General features: G+C 48.5%; 1 protein-coding gene across 1 annotated transcript in view; it reads left to right on the top strand.

Moving 5' to 3' along the window:
- The window catches only part of LOC125300150 (nesprin-2-like), a 196,189-nt gene that overhangs the window by 142,672 nt on the left and 33,517 nt on the right, over positions 1-20,000 (top strand). Inside the window, 4 exon segments of the mRNA XM_048251794.1 lie at positions 8,948-9,073; positions 11,034-11,189; positions 13,721-13,882; positions 14,706-14,872. Coding sequence (XP_048107751.1) covers positions 8,948-9,073; positions 11,034-11,189; positions 13,721-13,882; positions 14,706-14,872 — 611 coding nt within the window.

Here is a 20,000-nt window from a genome sequence, read left to right as displayed (position 1 = left end):
AGGAGTTACTCCCCACTTTAACTCTGAACAGGAGTTACTCCCCACTTTAACTCTGAGGTGTTACTCCCCACTTTAACTCTGAGCAGGAGTTACTCCCCACTTTAACTCTGAGCAGGAGTTACTCCTCACTTTAAGTCTTATCAGGAGTTACTTACTTAGAAGTGTGGAAGCAGGAAGTCATGTCCATATCCAGGCATTCACATTGTCTGTTTTATTGCCTCACCCTATGCTAAAGGAGATTTGAGAGGATGATTTAATGTACCCTATGCTAAAGGAGATTTGAGAGGATGGTTTAATGTACCCTATAGGCCAGGGGTAGGCAAACTGCGGCCCACCAGGCCAGACCCGGCTTGCCAAGCACTTTCATCCGGCCCGCCGAGCATTTCATTAGGTTATCAGGCTGCTCACTAATTTTTTCCTGCAATAGACGACGTTTGTTAGCTTTACTGCAAACTGCTCTTTTTTCTTAGAGAATGTTTACAATGTCAATGTCATGTGCCAATTTTCAAAACCCAATGTGGCCCTTGACATACCCCTGCTATAGGCATACTAAAGGAGATTTGAAAAACAAACAAAAACAACATTTTCTAAACAGCTCTAAATATGTCCGGGTCATTTCACTCCGATAGGAACCTTCCTAAGACTCTGAAAGTAGCCAGTAGTCTACCCTCTCTCTGCCTCAGCATGCCTCCAGGCTGCACAGCACAGCCCACCTAGCCTGCTAGCAGAGGGAACAAGCAGCCTAGCATAGCTTCAACAGGTATAGGGTGGATCCCAAGCAGCCTAGCATAGCTTCAACAGGCATAGGGTGGATCCCAAGCAGCCTAGCATAGCCTCAGCAGGCATAAGGTGGATCCCAAGCAGCCTAGCATAGCTTCAATAGACCCAAGTAGCCTAGCCTAGCTTTAACAGGTAAAGGGTGGATCCCAAGCAGCCTAGCATAGCTTCAACAGACCCAATCAGCCTAGCATAGCTTCAACAGACCCAAGCAGCCTAGCCTAGCTTTAACAGGTATAGACCCCTTCGCAACTGTGGTGAAAACATAAACATTCGGGTGGGTGTGACGTCACTGGAGGCAGAAACAATCATTTGGCTAGTGAGGCGGCTAAAATCAGACAGTAATCTAAAATCTTTGCTAAAATGTGTAACGATATAACACAGTATGTACATACACTCAGTGTAATGGATCGGGAGGATTATTTGAAAAACTAAGGCTACATTATCAGATGGGACCATCCTGACAGACCCAATACCGCCAGTGATTGGAAAGAAGAGTGACAGGCATCAGTGTCTACAGTAAGGAGAAGCTGAGGGTGTATAAATCATTGAATGCATATAACTATCCCTAAAATGGTTATGTCCAAGACTTACAATAGACCTACAGTGACGATCCGGATGAGTTTTGTGTTTGCTGAACCGACATTTTACAGGAGCCAGTGCCAATGTCACAAGGCAAAGATGTATCGCAAACGTGCTAATTACCGACCATTTCGTTTGAAAAATTCTAAAACAACAATGTTTTTAATACTTCAAAATAACATTTTATAAATGAACCTCACATTTTTCAGTAGCCATAAGTGTGTAGATTTGAACAAAATCTAGTTTGTTTCTTACCGGGGCTGCCTGAAATGTCTAATTTTGTTTACCATTTCGGAGTTTAGTGCTGGGCCTTACACAGTAGTAGTAGGCCTAGCTAGTAGCCTAATCAAGGATCTTTGGTTTAGCTCTTCGAGTCCACGGTAAAATGTAATTTTTGGTACATAGCTAATTTAGATACACTTATGGTGTGAAACTGCGTTTCTTTTAGAATCCGCCGTCTTGGTTTGTATAGAAATGAATATTATGACATATACACGGCTTGGGTTATCGTGAGTCAAGCTTAACAACTCACGTTCTCACTGGAAACTGTAGCCTACTTATTTCAAATTTAACCGATGACTTTTTTCGGTTCTGGCACGGACAGCACAGCAAAGATGAGACCATGATAACCTTTAGCCTCCCAAATATGACTGTTGGTTTAGCTTCCCAGCTGAGGTGATGGTTTGTTTTGCCTCCAGTGAACGTAATGACGTAGGCTGAGAAGGTACCTATTGGGTGGATCCCAAGCCGCCTAGCATAGCTTCAACAAACATAGGGTGGATACCAAGCAGCCTAGCATAGCGTCAACAGACCCAAGCAGCCTAGCATAGCTTCAACAGGCATAGGGTGGATCCCAAGCAGCCTTGCATAGCTTCAACAGGCATAGGGTGGATCCCAAGCAGCCTAGCATAGCTTCAACAGGCATAGGGTGGATCCCAAGCAGCCTAGCATAGCTTCAGCAGGCATAGGGTGGATCCCAAGCAGCCTAGCATAGCTTCAACAGACCCAATCAGCCTAGCCTAACAGGTATAGGGTGGATCCCAAGCAGCCTAGCATAGCTTCAACAGAGCCAATCAGCCTAGCCTAGCTTCAACAGACATACTGTAGGGTGGATCCCAAGCAACCTAGCATAGCTTTAACAGACCCAATCAGCCTAGCCTAGCTTCAACAGACATACTGTAGGGTGGATCCCAAGCCGCCTAGCATAGCTTCAACAAACATAGGGTGGATCCCAAGCAGCCTAGCATAGCTTCAACAGACCCAAGCAGCTTAGCATAGCTTCAACAGACCCAAGCAGCCTAGCATAGCTTCAACAGCCATAGGGTGGATCCCAAGCAGCCTTGCATAGCTTCAACAGGCATAGGGTGGATCCCAAGCAGCCTTGCATAGCTTCAACAGGCATAGGGTGGATCCCAAGCAGCCTAGCCTAGCTTCAACAGACATACTGTAGGGTGGATCCCAAGCAGCCTAGCATAGCTTCAACAGACCCAATCAGCCTAGCCTAGCTTTAACAGGTATAGGGTGGATCCCAAGCAGCCTAGCATAGCTTCAACAGAGCCAATCAGCCTAGCCTAGCTTCAACAGGTATAGGGTGGATCCCAAGCAGCCTAGCATAGCTTTAACAGACCCAATCAGCCTAGCCTAGCTTCAACAGACATACTGTAGGGTGGATCCCAAGCCGCCTAGCATAGCTTCAACAAACATAGGGTGGATCCCAAGCAGCCTAGCATAGCTTCAACAGACCCAAGCAGCCTAGCATAGCTTCAACAGGCATAGGGTGGATCCCAAGCAGCCTTGCATAGCTTCAACAGGCATAGGATGGATCCCAAGCAGCCTAGCCTAGCTTCAACAGACATACTGTAGGGTGGATCCCAAGCAGCCTAGCATAGCTTCAACAGACCCAAGCAGCCTAGCATAGCTTCAACAGGCATAGGGTGGATCCCAAGCAGCCTAGCCTAGCTTCAACAGACATACTGTAGGGTGGATCCCAAGCAGCCTAGCATAGCTTCAACAAACCCAAGCAGCCTAGCATAGCTTCAACAGACCCAAGCAGCCTAGCATAGCTTCAACAGGTATAGGGTGGATCCCAAGCCGCCTAGCATAGCTTCAACAGACCCAAGCCGCCTAGCATAGCTTCAACAGACCCAAGCAGCCTAGCCTAGCTTCAACAGACCCAAGCAGCCTAGCCTAGCTTCAACAGACCCAAGCAGCCCAGCATAGCTTCAACAGACCCAAGCAGCCTAGCATAGCTTCAACAGACCCAAGCCCCCACCCATATTATTCCTAGCATTCAGGGATTGAACCGGCCACGCTTCGGTCACAAGTCTGAGTCCCTAACCAGTGGGCCACGGATGCCCCCATAGACTAGGCAGGATTTTGGAAAATGTGCTTATTTAATGTCCCGAAGGCAAATCATGTCAGGCTCAAAAATGTCCCATAATGCCCCAAAATGGAGAAATCAATAATATCAGCCAGGTCAAAATCTAATTAATCACTTACTGTATCTTTTGGACTGTACAAGGTAAAACCTGAATGTAATGTGCTTTTTATAGGTTTTTTCACATATAGGGAATTCAAAAGCCATGCTCAGATTTTAAGATCAAGACTAAAGAAAATGCTTGAAATTAATGTACATGGTTAAAATTGTTGTCTCAGGATAATGAATAATTCATGAAAAAAAGAGGACCATGAAACAGGTTGATGGCTTTCTGAAGAATTTACTTGAAACATGTTTAGAAGCAAGGTTGATTACCATATTTTAACTATCTATTTATATTATTTATATGTATTTTAACTATTTATTTAGTATTTCAAGAAAATGCTAACAATGTAACAGTAACAGGTAAACTATAACATAATATCATAACAATTTATTTAGGACCATATAATACATCTGTAATAGCATGTAAAGATTGTTATGTGAGGATTATGTATAGGCTAACTGAATAATTAATATATTAGAATAAACTAAAAAAACATTAACTAGTTAGCCTTTGTGAATAGGAAGAAGCTAACTAGAGCCTCCACTCTCCGGGATGTGGGCCCCCTCTTGACAAGATGTCGGCCGCAGTATTCAAGGCCCCCGGCACATGAACTGCTCTGGGCTCACCCCCTGTTCAGCTCTCTCAGAGCAGTTCATGTGCCGGGGGCCTTGAATGCTGCAGGTCTGTTGGCAGGCTGCAAAGACCTGGAGACCCCAAGCCCCCCTGTCTGTTGTAGGCCGCAGTCACCGTGCTGTCGGTCCTCACCATCACATGTTGGCCTCTTAGCCATGGTAGAAAGTGCTGGAGGGCGAGGAGAGCGGCCCTCAGCTCCAGGACATTGATGTGCTAGGATAGCCAAGGGTCCGTCCAGAGACCATTGATGCCCTGACCATCGAGAACGGTGCCCCAGCCTACTGGGGATGCGTCTGTAAATATGACCCGGCGATGAATCACCAGTCCCATGGCACTCCCCCTCTCGGTGTTGGCGGGATCTCTCCACCAGTGTAGGGCCTGTGAAGCCAAGTGGGACACAGTCACCTTGGCCTGGGAGGGCCCCTTTGGGGCACAGGCCAGGGCTCAACAGGCACCTCTGGACTGGGAGCATGTGAGGGAGGGCAAGGGGGACTACCTGCACCATTGCCACCATAAGGCCCAAGAGGCGAAGTTGGTTTCCACTCCACCTGGGCGTGCAACGTGAAGCGACATGCGGCAAAAGACTGCTGTCTCGCCGGTGAGAGAGTCACGGATGCCCTCCTGGAGTCCAGGACCATGCCCAGGAAGGTGGTGACCTGGGAAGGCTGGAGCCTGCTTTTCTTGGGATTGGGGCGCAAGCCCAAGTCTTGAGTGTGCTTCATAGCAAGGCCACGTGTAGGTGGCATTGCACTTCTGAGGTTGCACAGATGAGCCAGTCGTCTAGATAGTTTAATATCCTGAGCCCCCGCTGCCTCATGGGTGCAAGAACTGCATCCATGCACCTGGTGAAGGTTCCGAGGGGGCCAGAGAGATTCCAAATTGGAGGACTTGGAACTCGAAGACCGACCCTCGAACGCAAACCTCAGGAACCGCCAATGCCCCGGCCAGATGTGTATCTGAAAATAAGCATCCTGCAGGTCGATGGTAGCAAACCAGTCCCCTACATTGATGGCCTGCCACCCTCGGAACTGTGATGAACCTGCACCTTAGGGACCAGAGGTGCACGTTGAGACCCCCTGAAGTCTAAAATAGGGCCGAAGGTCCCTGTGCGACTTGGGTACAAGAAAATAACGGGGAGAAGAACCCCGCTTGGGGGTTTGAACTCCTGACTTCCCTTATCACCCTCTTGTTCAGAAGGGTGGACAGCTATGCACGTAAGGTCTGAGCGTGCATGGTACTGCTCACCAAGGTAACCCACACGGGGTTTGGTCCTGAACTGCAGGCGGTACCCATGGCTCATGGTGGGGAGCACCCATGGATCCGCTCATAAGGCCAGCCAAGCCTTCCTACATAGAGCTGAGAGGCTTGAGGCTGGCTGCCCCGAGATTGTCAGGAACGAACGAGGGGCCACGGCCACTCAGCACGGTGGCACCCCCAGCCAGCTTGTGGGCGGGTACCCCGCCCCTGGGATGCCTGAAGCCGCTGCCTGAGATCAGTCGGCCCCCAAGACGGATGCCCCAAGGTAGGTGTTAGCTGAGGCGTGAATGCCCTAGGACGCCTAGCGCCCCTGGCATGCCTGTCAAGAGACCCTGACACCTCTTCTGCACAGCGGCGGCTGTCAAGCGCCTGCTGCAACAGTGTGGTTGCCTGTGGGCCGAACATGAACCCAGGCTGCACCGGGCACTCTCAAAAGACGCTCTGTCTGCCTGCTGGAGCTGAGATTGAGACAGCCAGAGATGGCGTCTAGCTACCCAGAACTGAGCCAAGGAGCCCAATGCCACTACCTGCTCCTTAGACACTGCAGTGAGGCACACAGAGGCTGACTGGAGCTCTCTCAAAAGAGTGGGATCACCAACACTGCTTTGCAAGAGACCAGAGAGGTGTCGAACATACAGGGACAGAATGGCCGCTGTGTTAGCCAGGCGGACTTGCATCACTATGGGCCTATGCAGCTTACCCAGCAGAGCCTCCATAGTCCTGCCATTGGCACTGAGGCAGGAGGGACCACCAAAGAGGAAGTTGGGAGAGGAGAAGAGGGGCTCCAAAGCTGGATCCACTGGGAAGAGCGAGCCACAACCAATCTTCAACCAAAACCACCTTCGCCGTACATGTTGGAAAGCACCTTAGCCTGGCCAGACCACCTACGAAAAGTAGTTGGGGAGGAAAACTGGCGACAGACCAAGTCGCTAAAGTCTGGTAGGAGGGGAATGAGCGCCGCCACCTAGACGCAGAGGCAAGGGGCTTCTCTGGAAGGGGAATATCAAAAGCCCTGGATGCCCTGCCAACGACCTCCTCAAACACAGGGCCAGCTCGCCTCCCCACGGGCTGGCTGCACAGGGCTGTGCACAAGGTAGCTCCTCTCCCTCAGGCAGAGAGAACAGTCTCAATGTCCACAACGGCCTCCTCATCTTCCTCCTCCAGCTCACACGGACTGGTAAAAGGAGCAGGTTGGGGAACTGCAGGCCTTGTGCTTAGAGAAAACAGTGAGGCTGCTGAGGACTCCCCAATTCCCCTGGCTACTCTTGCCATCTTTCTTGACGGCCCCTCGGAAACAGGAGAACCTGCACGTTTACCAGAGAAAAAACGTGCAGGTTCAATAAAACAATTAATGCACGTCTGGGGGGCGTCCCTTGCCAAGAAAGCATGTTGGTGGCCCAAACACAACACACACTTATCATGGCCATCCAAATGTGGATGATCAGTTAGTGCCACAGCTACTATCTCTCACCAATTCCAAAAGCTTGTAAGGAGATCACCTCCTGTGGTTGCTTCAAGGGATGTCTAAGCCTGTGCTGCAGTTGCAGGAAAAGTGGCATGTTATGCATGGAGTCATGCAGCTGCAGCAGCACCTGTCAGAACACTGCTGGGAGGAGAGAGGAGGAGGATGAGGATGATTTGGATAGCCTAAGTGTGTAGCCTACCTCTTCATACCCAGAAGAGGAGGAGGATGAGGATGATTAGGATAGCCTAAGTGTGTAGCCTACCTCTTCATACCAAGAAGAGGAGGAGGATGAGGATGATTAGGATAGCCTAAGTGTATAGCCTACCTCTTCATACCAAGAAGTTCAAAGAATTGAATAGAATAGAATTGATTAATTACTATATTAATAAAATATGGTAATCAACTTTGTTTCTAAACATGTTTCAAGTAAAATCTTTTTTCATGAATTATTCATTATCCGAGACAACAATTTTAACCATGTACATTAATTTCAAGCATTTTCTCTAGTCTTGATCTTAAATCTGAGCATGGCATTGAATTCCCTATATGTGAAAACCTATAAAAGCACATGATGATGAAGCTACGTGATTAATTAGATTTTGACCTGGCGGCGGCGGCCATATTGGATTTCTCCATTTTGAGGCATTATGGGACATTTTTGAGCCTGGCATACAGAAGATTTGAATTCAGCACCCTTCAAAACCCCTAAAATTGTTGTATGCCAAAAATTAACATGATTTGCCTTCAGGGTTAATTTCTTTTAAAAATTGACCTAGACTACCAGTCTCAGTCCCTAATGTTTTCAGTCAGAATTGTGCGATCATTGGTCCAAGCTGCCAAGGTGAAAAGTTCCCTCCCATGTCTGTCAACTTTCGGTTCCAAACAAGTTTGTAGCAATTTATTAGTGACAAGTATTGAGTAGATAGTCCAAGAATTTTTTTTTTTAAAAGTTGATGCCTGTTTTGTTCACGTGTTGTATTTAAATAAGTATTCATTTATGTCTCGAGAACTATCAACCATTACCTTATTATCAGGCTCAATAAGTGGGAATAGTCCATGTTCATATGATATTTTTAGGCTTTGGTACAAGTTCATATTCTCTGTAATTCGCGTGTAAAATGGTCTATTTATTCTAGCCGAAGAGCTGATGCGCCACATCATCAGTAATTGACGTCTCTTAAAAGTGATGCGTGAGTGAGCAGGACATTTCTCATATCTGCCTCTCCTTCATTCCTCCATCCTCCTATCGTTCCTTCCTCGTATCCTTCACAAAATTAATTAGAAGGAGGGATTAGGACAGGAGAGAAGGGAGGGAGGGAGGGAGGGAGGGAGGAGGAAGGATGGACAAATAGAGAAATGATCTGCATCCAAACGTTTAAAAGCATTTCCACTGAGGAAAACTACAAAAGCTGTAGCATAGCTCAGGGTGTCATTTTAAAAGATGGAATCCTGTGTGAGATGTGATTTCACCAGCTAAGCAAAAGCATTTCCATACAAACCTGTTTCATACCTGTGTCTGCCTTCACTAAGCAGGAATCCAGCATAACATACAAATCTGTTTCATACCTGTGTCTGCCTTCACTAAGCAAGAATTCAGCATAACATTAATTTGTAACAAGTTCATCAATAGCATATTTGGTGTGATGAGCATTGAGCAAAGCCCCTGTATTGATCCCCTGGTGTCCCTGCACTGATCTGGTGTCAATGGTCCAGGTCTCTCATCACTGGCCTTCTCTGTTTCCTGATTCAGAGCTGGGAGAGCTGCGAGATCCAGCTAGCCGATAGTGCACAGGAGCTGGAGGATATGAAGGTCAGGCTGAAGCAGCCGATCCCAGAACACTTGGATGAGATGCAGGAGGCAGAGCAGTTTGTGAAGGTACCCACACACACATACGACAAACACGCATGCTATAACCGGATGCAGGTTACTAAAGAGTTTAAAGACTGCAGAGGGTTTTGCTATGGCCTTACAAAAGAATGGCTGTTAAATGTTTTACACAGCTCCGTGGTTATGGCCCTTTCTTTAGGGGAATGGTTATGCCTGGTTAAGTATATGAAAAAGCCTGATCCATCCACACTGGGGCTGTGGCTGTGAGTACTCAAGTCCTCATGGTTTCAGTTGTGTTTGTTTACCTGCATTTGACCTACATCTCACACAGACAGGAAGGGGGGAGAGGTGTGCACCTCAGCACAGGAGAGCACAAACACACTTCCACCCGAGAAAGCCCTCAGGCTAACCATGAAAGGGAATGGGTGTGTTGGTTAGGAAATGTTTTGTGTGTGTGTGTGTGTGTGTGTGTCTGGGAGGGGTGGGGGGGGCTGTAGAAGTTGCCAAGCTGAAGGAATGTTGGTCGTCCGGTTGCAGAGATAGCCTATCTGTGTCAGTAAGAAAGAAACATGTGAACTGCAACATTGACCAAGATGGCAAAATGGCAGCCAATTAGAGAACACTCAGATCCTTGTATGATTCAGGTTCCATTGTCTGTGCTCAAATGGCTACTTCTGCTTAAAGGTAAACTTAAAGGTTATCCCACTTCTGTCTAACTGTTGCTGGTGCTCTCTAACAAGAATGCTAACTTTAAACTCACCCTGATGCTGGCTAGCTGCAGTGCTAGATAGATAGATAGATAGATACTTTATTGATCCCCAGGGGAAATTTAACTTTAAACTCATCTTAATGCTGGGTAGCTGCTGTGCTAACTTTAAACTCACCCTGATGCTGGCCTGCTGGAAGTGCTAACTTTAAAACTCACCTGATGCTGGCTAGCTGCGGTGCTAGATAGATAGATAGATAGATGCTTTATTGATCCCCAGGGAAATTTAACTTTAAACTCATCTTAATGCTGGGTAGCTGCTGTGCTAACTTTAAACTCACCCTGATGCTGGCCTGCTGAAGTGCTAACTTTAAACTCACCCTGATGCTGGCTAGCTGCAGTGCTAACTTTAAACTCACCTTGATGCTGGCTAGCTGCAGTGCTAACTTTAACTCACCTTGATGCTGGCTAACTGAAGTGCTAACTTTAAACTCACCCTGATGCTGGCTAGCTGAAGTGCTAACTTTAAACTCACCCTGATGCTAGCTATCTGCAGTGCTAACTTTTAACTCATCTTGATGCTGGCTAGCTGAAGTGCTAACTTTAAACTCAACTTGATGCTGGCTAGCTGAAGTGCTAACTTTAAACTCATCTTGATGCTGGCTAGCTGAAGTGCTAACACTTTAACTGTAGAGGGAAATGAGTGCTGAAATCTGCACCAAAACAAAGCTCTCCATGAGTACAGGTCCTGCCCTGCCCTCTCCTCCTCCCACACTTCTGTGCATTGTTATCCCCTCCTCCCTCTCTCTCTCCCTCTCTCTCCCCCTCCCTCCTCCTCTCTCTCTCCTCCTCCCACACACTTCTATTTGGTGGTATCCTCTGCCCTCCTCTCTCTCTCCACTCCTTCCTCCCCCTCTCTCTCTGCCTCCCTCCCTCCCTCTATGGCTATCTTCCCCTCCCTCTCAGCCTTCCCTCTCCCTCTCTCTCTCTCTCCAACCCCTCTCCCTCCTGGCCTCTCTCTTCCCTCTCTCCCTCCTGGCCTCTCTCTCCATCCCTCTCTCCCCTCCCCCTGTCCTGCGGCTCTTAATCCTTTTGGGACAGGGAAGTGAGAGGGAGTGTGTGTGTGTGTGAGAAAGAGCGTTAGTTTGCGAGTGAGCCGGCGAGGGGAGCACACTGCTGAGAGTTTCTGAGCTGCGTTGGTCAAGCCGTAGTGTGTGTGTGTTGTGTGTGTGTGTGTGTGTGTGTGTGTGTGGCGCTGCGGTACTTTGCGAGGGTGTAAGCGGAGTGTGTTATGGTATGCAGGAGGTGGAGGACTCTCTGGGCCAGTGGGCCTTGCGTCTGGGCAAGCTGAGCAGCATGAAGACTGACCTGTCCCAGTACATCATCACCGACGACGTGCTGCTGCTTCAGGAGCAGGTGGACCATCTGCACGGACAATGGGAGGAACTATGCCTCAAAGTAAGCCTGCCTCACACACACACACAATCACAGACACACACACACACACTTCCAAAATATCACATCACGGCTGAATCTAGGTTAGATGAAAGGGCTATATTTGGACTACAGTCCAGGTCCACAATTTTAGTGTGTGACAGGCCAGACTTGTGTAAAAGATGTTTACATACGGAACCAGTTAGTCAGGTAGTCAGATGTTATTTGGGTTGATTTGGCGTGGGTTAAGCCATCCTTACACCAGAAGACTTTGACAAGATTTGGGAAAAGATGTTTGAGGGGGCATTAGTGAAAAGACTCCAATCTTTCAAGAATCTTTCCCAAATCTTATCAAAGTCTTCTGATGTATGGGTAGCATTAGTTGGAACATATCTGAAGAGTTGTTACCACTGTGGTTGTTCTAAGATCAGTGTGTGTGTGTTTAGTTGAACAACACTGAACATGTGTGTGTGTGTGTGTGTTCTGAGAATCAGTCAGCTGCAGTATGAACAGCAGGTCCTCAGCAGATGGGTCTGGACTGAGACTGGCGGAGTGTGTGTGTGTGAGTGTGTGTGTGTGTGTGAACCGATATCTCCCACATGTCTTAGGTTTGTTTTGGATTGGAGCCTGTGGGAAGAGAGAAAGACAGAGAGATAGAGAGGAGAGAGAGAGAGAGAGAGATAGAGAGAAGGAGAGAGAGAAAGAGATAGAGAGAAGGAGAGAGAGAGAGATAGAGAGGAGAGAGAGAAAGACAGAGATAGAGAGAAGGAGGGAGAGAGGGAGAGAGAGAAAGACAGAGATAGAGAGAAGGAGAAGGAGAGAGAGAGAGATGGAGAGGAGAGAGAGAAAGACAGAAAAAGAGAAGGGAGAGAGAGAGATAGAGAGGGAGAGAAGAAAGACAGAAGGATAGAGAGAAGGAGAGAGAGGGGAGAGAGAGAAAGACAGAGATAGAGAGAAGGGAGAGAGAGAGAGAGAGAGAAGGATAGAGAGGAGACAGAGAAAGACAGAAGATAGAGAGAGAGAGAGAGAGAGAGAGAGAGAGGAGAGAGAGAAAGAGAGAGAGAGAGAAGGAGAGAGAGAGGAGAGAGAGAAAGACAGAGATAGAGAGAAGGAGAGAGAGAGAGAGAGAGAGATAGAGAGGAGAGAGAGAAAGACAGAGATAGAGAGAAGGAGAGAGAGAGAGATAGAGAGGAGAGAGAGAAAGACAGAGATAGAGAGGGAGAGAGAGAAGAGAGAGATAGAGAGAGAAGGGAGAGAGAGAGAGATAGAGAGGAGAGAGAGAAAGACAGAGATAGAGAGAAGGAGAGAGAGGGAGATAGAGAGGAGAGAGAAAGACAGAGATAGAGAGAAGGAGAGAGAGAGCAAGCTTGAGACAGCTGTTGTGTGTGTGACCCCTCTTGTTCTCTAGCAGCTCTCTCTCTCTCTCTCTCTCTTTGTGTGTGTGTGTGAAAATGACTAAATGACCAAATCAGAGCGGCAGTGACAGAGAGCCCTCAGTGCCCAATGGAGGAGAAGCCGTCTGGTTGACCATTTCAGAGACAGGCCTGCCTGGTTTAGTGTGTGTGTGTGTGTGTGTGTGTGTGTGTGTTCTGGCTGACCACAGAGACAGGCCTGCCTGCTTTAGTGTGTGTGTGTGTTCAGGCCTGCCTGCTTTAGTGTTTATGTGTGTGTGTGTGTGTGAGAGAGTGTGTGTGTGTGTTCAGGCCTGCCTGCTTTAAAAGTAAACAAGGAGGAGGGCAGACAGAGTGGGTTTCTGAAATATGCCACTTCAGCCCTCATTGCCATGGTCACACACATTCCTGAGTGTGTGTGTGTGTGTGTGTGTGTGTGTGTGTGTGTGTGTGTGTGTGTGTTCTGGCTGTCCTTGGCCAGAGGAAGATAAGAGGCGACAGCAACAGACTGTGGCTAGTGTGTGTGTGTGTGTGTGTGGCAGTGAGTGGTGGAAGTGCTTTGGAATGATGGGGCAGATGGCAGAGAGAGGGAGAGAGAGAGAGAGGGGAGAGAGAGAGAGAGGGAGAGAGGGAGGGAGGGAGAGAGAGAGAGGGGGAGAGAGCAGTGAATGGAGGTGGAGATGAATGAGCAGGTCTTTTATGCGAGAGATCACTCATGCTGTGTCACCCTGTCACACGTCACAATGAGGAGGTGCTGCCACACACACACACCCCACACACACACACCCCACACACACACACACACACCAGCTGACCATGGGTAGAATCTACTCTGGACATTGTAAAGGGTCTTAAGTAGTCTCAATAAGTTTCAGTGTTCAGGGTCAAAGAGGAATTTACGTGATAGAATGATTGACACACCACACACACACACTCTATAAGACAATTTTCACTGTTCTGCTATGCTGCATGAATTGCTACTTTAATGTTATCAGTTAGCACACTTTTATCTGAGTTTGTTTTTGGCCAGAATTCCTTTAGTCATAAGACACTGATTCAGTTTGTGTGTGTGTGTGTGTGTGGTGTGTGTAAATGTGTGTGTGTGTGTGTGTGTGTGTGTGTGTGTGTGTGTGTGTGTGTGTGTGTGTGTGTGTGTGTGTGCAGGTGTCTCTGCGTAAGCAGGAGATTGCTGACCGGCTGAATGCGTGGATCATCTTTAACGAGAAGAACAGGGAGCTGTGGAGTGGTCGCGAGATGGGAGAATCAAGGTATACCACAGCACCGAAGCCCAGCATCCGAGGAGACATGGTGGAGAAACTGAAGAAGGTAGGGTGTGTGTGTGTGTGCGTGTGTGTGTGTGTGTGTGTGGAGGTGTGTGTGTGTGTGTGTGTGTGTGTGTGTGTGTGTGTGTGTGTGTGTGTGTGCATGTGTGGAGGTGTGTGTGTGTGTGTGTGTGTGTGTGTGTGCATGTGTGCACACACACACACACACACACACACACACACACACACCACCTACCTACCTGGGCTACTCTGCACTCTCTCTCACACAAACACACACACGCACATGCACACACAAATGCACACACACACAGTCAGTCCAGCTGATCAAACTTTACATTATCAAGTAAACAACAACAGCAAATAATAAACCGCTCTCTTAATACAAGGCAAGGCCATCTGGAAAGCAGAGAATGTGTGTGTGTGTGCGTGTGTGTGTGTGTGTGTATGTATTTGTGTGTGTGTGTGTGTGTGTGTGAAGGGCAGCTGGGAGATGTTTGCCCCACTGTTGAGGGTTTCTTAATGCCCAGCTCAGGGCTATTTTTATGGACGATGCAACACTGTCCGATGCTTTTGTTTCTGTGTGTGTGTGTGTGTGTGTCTGTGTGTGTGTGTGTGTATCTGTGTCTGGGACAGTGAGTTAAGAGCTACAATCATTGAAAAGGGGAGCAGTGTGAGCTAGTGTGTGTGTGTGTGTGTGTGTGTGTGTGGGAATAATAGTACTATAATAAAGTCCTGCAAATGTTTATCTCTCTCTCCCTCTCCCTCTCTTGCACCCTTTCTCTTTCTCTCCTCCTCCTCTCTCTCTCTCTCTCTCTTTCTCTCTCTCTCCCTCCCCCTCTCTCCCTCTCTCTCTCTGTCCATGTCAGGATTGCATGGAGGAGATCAACCTTTTCAGTGAGAACAAGACTCATCTGAAGCAGCTGGGAGAGCAGCTGATCAGCGCCAGCAACAAGACCAAGGAGACCGAGATCAACGACAAGCTCAAGGACATCAACGACCGCTGGCAGCACCTCTTTGACCACATCGAGTCCAGGTAGGTCCTGTGTGTGTGTGTGCATGCGTGTGTGTGCATGCGTGTGAGTGTGTGGTGTGTGTGAGTAAGTGAGGGAGTGTGTGGTGTGTATGAGTGAGGGAGTGTGTGGTGTGTGTGAGTGAGTGAGTGTGTGGTGTGTGTGTGAGTGAGGGAGTGTGTGGTGTGTGTGAGTGAGGGTGTGGTGTGTGTGAGTGAGGGTGTGTGTGAGTGAGGGAGTGTGTGGTGTGTGTGTGTGAGTGAGTGTGTGGTGTGTGTGTGTGAGTGAGGGAGTGTGTGGTGTGTGTGAGGTGAGGGTGTGTGTGGTGTGTGATTGAGGGTGTGTGTGGTGTGTATGAGTGAGGGTGTGTGTGGTGTGTGTGAGTGAAATTATTATTAAGGGTGTGTGTGGTGAGGGTGTGTGTGTGGTGTGAGTGAGTGCTTACATGAGTCAGGCCTGCTGTGGACTACTACTTCTGATGACTGCAGCCATTCTGGGCCGTGGTGTGTGTGTGTATGTGTCCATAAGTCCAGTATATGCTACATAATTTAGTTTATTTGTTTATTTGCTAAAGGATGACATTTTTACTTAATCAGTTCTTTATTGATATGGGAGTTTTTGTGAACTTGTCCTGTTAGTGTACCTGTCTCAACTTGAGCATACATAGTTGCAGTGGTGTGTGTGTGTGTGTGTGTGTGTGTGTGTGTGTGTGTGTGTGTGTGTGTGTACTGCAGTTACAGTATACCCGTCTCAGCTTGCAAGACAGTACTGGGGTCATAGCAAGGTAATGATGGCCCTGTGTGTGTGCGTGTGAGGGAAGGCTATATATTAACGCACTGAGACTTTCATGACATTTGCGCCCAGCAACTTCAAAAACATCTGCGTGTGTGTGTGTGTGTTTATGTGTGTGTGTGTGTGTGTGTGTGTGTGTTTATGTGTGTGTGTGTGTGAGTGTGTGTGTTTGTGCTTTATAATGATTTGCATTTTCAGTCACATCCAGACATGTTATATATGTGAAGCAGAGATAAGGCACACGCACACACACACGCACACACACACACACACACACACACGCACACACACACACACACACACTCCATTTCAATTAGGCCTTTCCAGTGAGCTGTTTGACCGCTTTGGAATTTTATAAGCTTCGCCCTGAGGAGGTGGGCAAGACCCAGCTAGGCAGGTGCGTGCGTGTGTGTGTGTGTGTGCGCATGTGTGTGTGTGTGTGTGCAGATGGCTGTGTGTGGGGGAGGGGTGTTGAGTGACAGGCCTCTAGTGTGTGACAGATGGTGACTGCAGTCTTATGCATGTGCACTTGACAGACTGCTTTTTCCTCCACCCACTGCTCTACTTCCATCACTCCATCACTCCATCACTCTATCACTCTCTCTTCATCCACTCATCCATCACTCCACTCATCACTCCATCTCTCTTCTTTCTTTACTCTAACAGTCATCATCTCTATAAGCCACTAATCTGGGTACCCAGAAGCTTCCCAACGCCCACTGATCTCACTTCCATTGTGCTCATGGGGAAAAGTTCCTACTGAAACCAGTGCTCATGGGGAAAAGTTCCTACTGAAATCAGTGTGAAATGGATGCCGATAGATTAGTAAGCTACAGGAGGAGGATTGAAGCTGTCATTGAGTAATCACACACACACACACACACACACACACACATGCGCACACACACACACAACAGCTTTCCGTTTGGAGAGGAAGTAGTTGTCTGGACGCAGGACAAGCGGTCACTGTCTGAATCACACAATGTAATCCGTTGAAATGGAAAAGAAACTCTGGTTTCTTTTGGTTTGGTTTTTACTTTTGGTTGCCAAATTTGAATTGGACTCTGAACTGCATAATGACATCATTTCTGTAATCATCTTTTGCTTTGGGTAGTCACCTGCATATATTTGTGTGTGTGTGTGCATGTGTTTAGAGGAGTGAGTTTGCGAGAGAGGCTCCTCAGCACACCACCTCTCTCTCTCACACACCCACACACACACACAGAGGGAGGGAGAGAGGGGCTATAACTGTACCAGTGGATCAGTGTGTGAAATTAGCCGGCAGTCTCGTACTGAGAGGTCGACCTCAACAAAGCTCATCTCCTTCTTACACTCCTGATCACATGAGGAGATGGAGAGAGGGATAGAGAAGGAGGGAGGGAGGGGTAGAGGGAGGGAGGGGTTGTGTAGTTGTTTATTTATACTGTATTTGTGATTATTGACATGATGAGGTCCATTAGTGGCTGATGCAAATGCAGTGGCCCTCCATGCACTATGGGACCTGGTCCGATATGACGGAGGCAGACAGGAGATGGACTCTGTGGTCACTGATGGATGCCAGCGGATGGAGGATCTTCCCCTTCCTGTCCTGATTGCATCATTTGTTTTACACAAACGACAGGTCTGTGTGATCTCCTGCTATCTCTAGCTATCTGTGTGTGTGTGTGTGTGTGTGTGTGTGAGAGTTGTCCTCCTCTGGGCAAATTCAGAGACATGGTCCCCAACATGCCTGGACTGTGTGTGTGTGTGTGGAGTGTGTGTGTGTGTGTGGAGTGTGTGTGTGTGTGGAGTGTGTGTGTGTGTGGAGTGTGTGTGTGTGTGTGTGGAGTGTGTGTGTGTGTGGAGTGTGTGTGTGTGTGTGTGAGTGAGTGTGAGCTTGTGTGTGTGTGTGTGGAGTGTGTGTGTGTGTGTGTGGAGTGTGTGTGTGTGTGGAGTGTGTGTGTGTGTGTGAGGGAGACGTTCAGCTGCCTGACCGTGTGTGTGTGTGTGAGGAGGGGCGGGTCCAGAGGTCGCAGGGTCCCCCTGCCCGCCAGCTGCCGTGCTGACACACAGCTTGTTCTCCGGCTCATGCTTCCTCTGTTCACCGCCAGGGTGCCGAACACCACACACACACACACACACACACACGCACGCACACACACGTCCTCGTACCCCTTCAACGGTTACCCTAGGGCATCAGGCATTGTGTCAGGAGGCTGACATGACCAGCTTACCCGCAGCCTGGTCTGTGTGTGTGTGTGTGTGTGTCTAGTCTAGACAGATGTTATCTTCAAGAAACCAAACCTGTTGTCTTTGGTCTCACAGACATACACAGTACAGACATCACTCACACACAGACACACTCACACACACACACACACACATTCAGCATGAGTGCTGTGAAGATGCCGGCCGCCAGTAAATCTGATCTTTAAAGATGCGATGAAGTCAGAGTTAATTTTCATTTCCTCACACTCTCCTATAAGACCTGCTGGTTTCATGTGCCAGGTGTGTGTGTGTGTGTGGTGTGTGTGGTGTGTGGTGTGTGTGTGTGTGTGTGTGTGGTGTGTGTGGTGTGTGGTGTGTGCGCAGTGTGTGTGTGTGTGGTGTGTGTGTGTGTGTGGTGTGTGGTGTGTGGTGTGTGTGTGTGGTGTGTGTTTTGTGTGTGGTGTGTGCGTGTGTGTGTGGTGTGTGTGCGTGTGTGTGTGTGTGTGTGTGTGTGTGTGTGTGTGTGTGTGGTGTGTGTGCGCGAGTGTGGTGTGTGTGTGTGTGTGTGTGTGTGTGTGTGTGCGTGGTGTGTAAGCAGACTGTGTGTGTGCGTGTGTGTGTGTGTGTGGTGTGTGTGTAAAAGCAGCGCAGTGTGTGTGTGTGTGTGTGGTGTTGAAACTTTGGAACTCACTCTTGTTACCATGACAAAGCCAAGACAACAGAGTGTGACATGGCCTTTTAAAGTGTGTGTGTGTGTGTGCGCATGCTGCTGAAAGGTTTCCTGGTTGTTCCATTTGTGTGTGTGTGTGTGTGTGTGTGTGTTGGCTTTTGGTTGCTCTTCCTCAGCAGCAGGTGGAAAACTAGCCAGGTGCGTTTCCGTGGCATTACTTGATCATTGCATCAATCTTGCCGTTGCTACTGACGACGGAGATGCTCACTTTGCCCACCTGTTGCAGGACAGTTCACTGGCCTTCACTGGCCTTTTACTGTATGCTGCCCTCACTGTAATCCCTACACACACACACTAACAAGCTTAGCCCCTGACATTAATCCTGTCCACTCCAATGCCTGTGCAGGTAAAGATGGTACTATCTCAATCCCATGTGGTCTTCTGCGACACACACACACACACCCCACCGGGTCGCCACCTGTTGTCTGGTGGCTCCCCCCATGTGTATATCTGTTGCTGGGGCAGCCGTTGCCATGGTGATCACAGATTTCAGCAGGTTGTGATCTCACCTCAGGGGACTCGCCAGTAAGCACTGCTCTCATTGTGCTGTTTTGTTGCATAAATTATTTGGTAGACAGTCAATCACTCCAAACAAGCTCTTATGTGCCATGGGTTTGTGTTGTGTCCTGCTTATGTACAATCTGACTGTGTGTGTGTGTGTGTGTTTGTACCAGTATGCACCTGTGTGCATGAGTGTGTGTATGTGGTTGAGTGTGTGCACTCTGGTGTGCATGATAATTAAGCTCCTGACCAGTGTGTATGAGAGAGATAGAGAGAGAGAGATAGAGAGAGAGAGAGAGAGAGAGAGAGAGAGAGAGAGAGAAGGCATAAGGAGCAAGAGGGAGGAGTAAGGGGCGTGTTAGCAGGAGCATGCGTGTGTGTGTGTGCGTGTGTGCGTGTGTTAGCATGTCTGAGGGGATCACTGTCTGAGCGACGCTGAGGCAGAGCAGAGCTCGGACTCACATTCAGCTGCTAATGCTAAGTGCTAACAAGAGGCCAGCATGGAGTAGCCTCACCCGGCCGTAAGTACCCCTCCGCCCTTAACCCCCCCCGCTCGGCACAATACACACACACACACGCTCGCAGGGCTCTGCTGACCAGTGTGTGTGTGTGTGTGTGTGAAAGAGAGAGAGAGAGATGGAGGGAGCTGCATCAGCCATTGATGTTCAGTGAGGTGGCTAATGCTAGCCTAGCTCCAGCAGAGGATGGCTCCCCTGTGTGTGTGTGTGTGTGAGTGAGAGGATGCTCTCTGCTCAGATGCAAAAACAGAGCCTGGTCTGCAGCTCTGATGGCCAAGAGTGATAAACGATGAGGGGACAGATGACATTGAGCTTTGCGTGTGTGTGTGTGTGTGAGAGGAGGCGTTCAGCCGTGTGTGTGTGTGTGTGTGTGTGTGTGTGTGTGTGTGTGTGTGTGTGTGTGTGAGAGGGAGACGTTCAGCT

This window comes from Alosa alosa, chromosome 1, assembly GCF_017589495.1.
Source record: "Alosa alosa isolate M-15738 ecotype Scorff River chromosome 1, AALO_Geno_1.1, whole genome shotgun sequence".
Taxonomy (NCBI): Eukaryota; Metazoa; Chordata; class Actinopteri; order Clupeiformes; family Clupeidae; genus Alosa; species Alosa alosa.
This window is presented reverse-complemented; position numbering and strand designations above follow the sequence as displayed.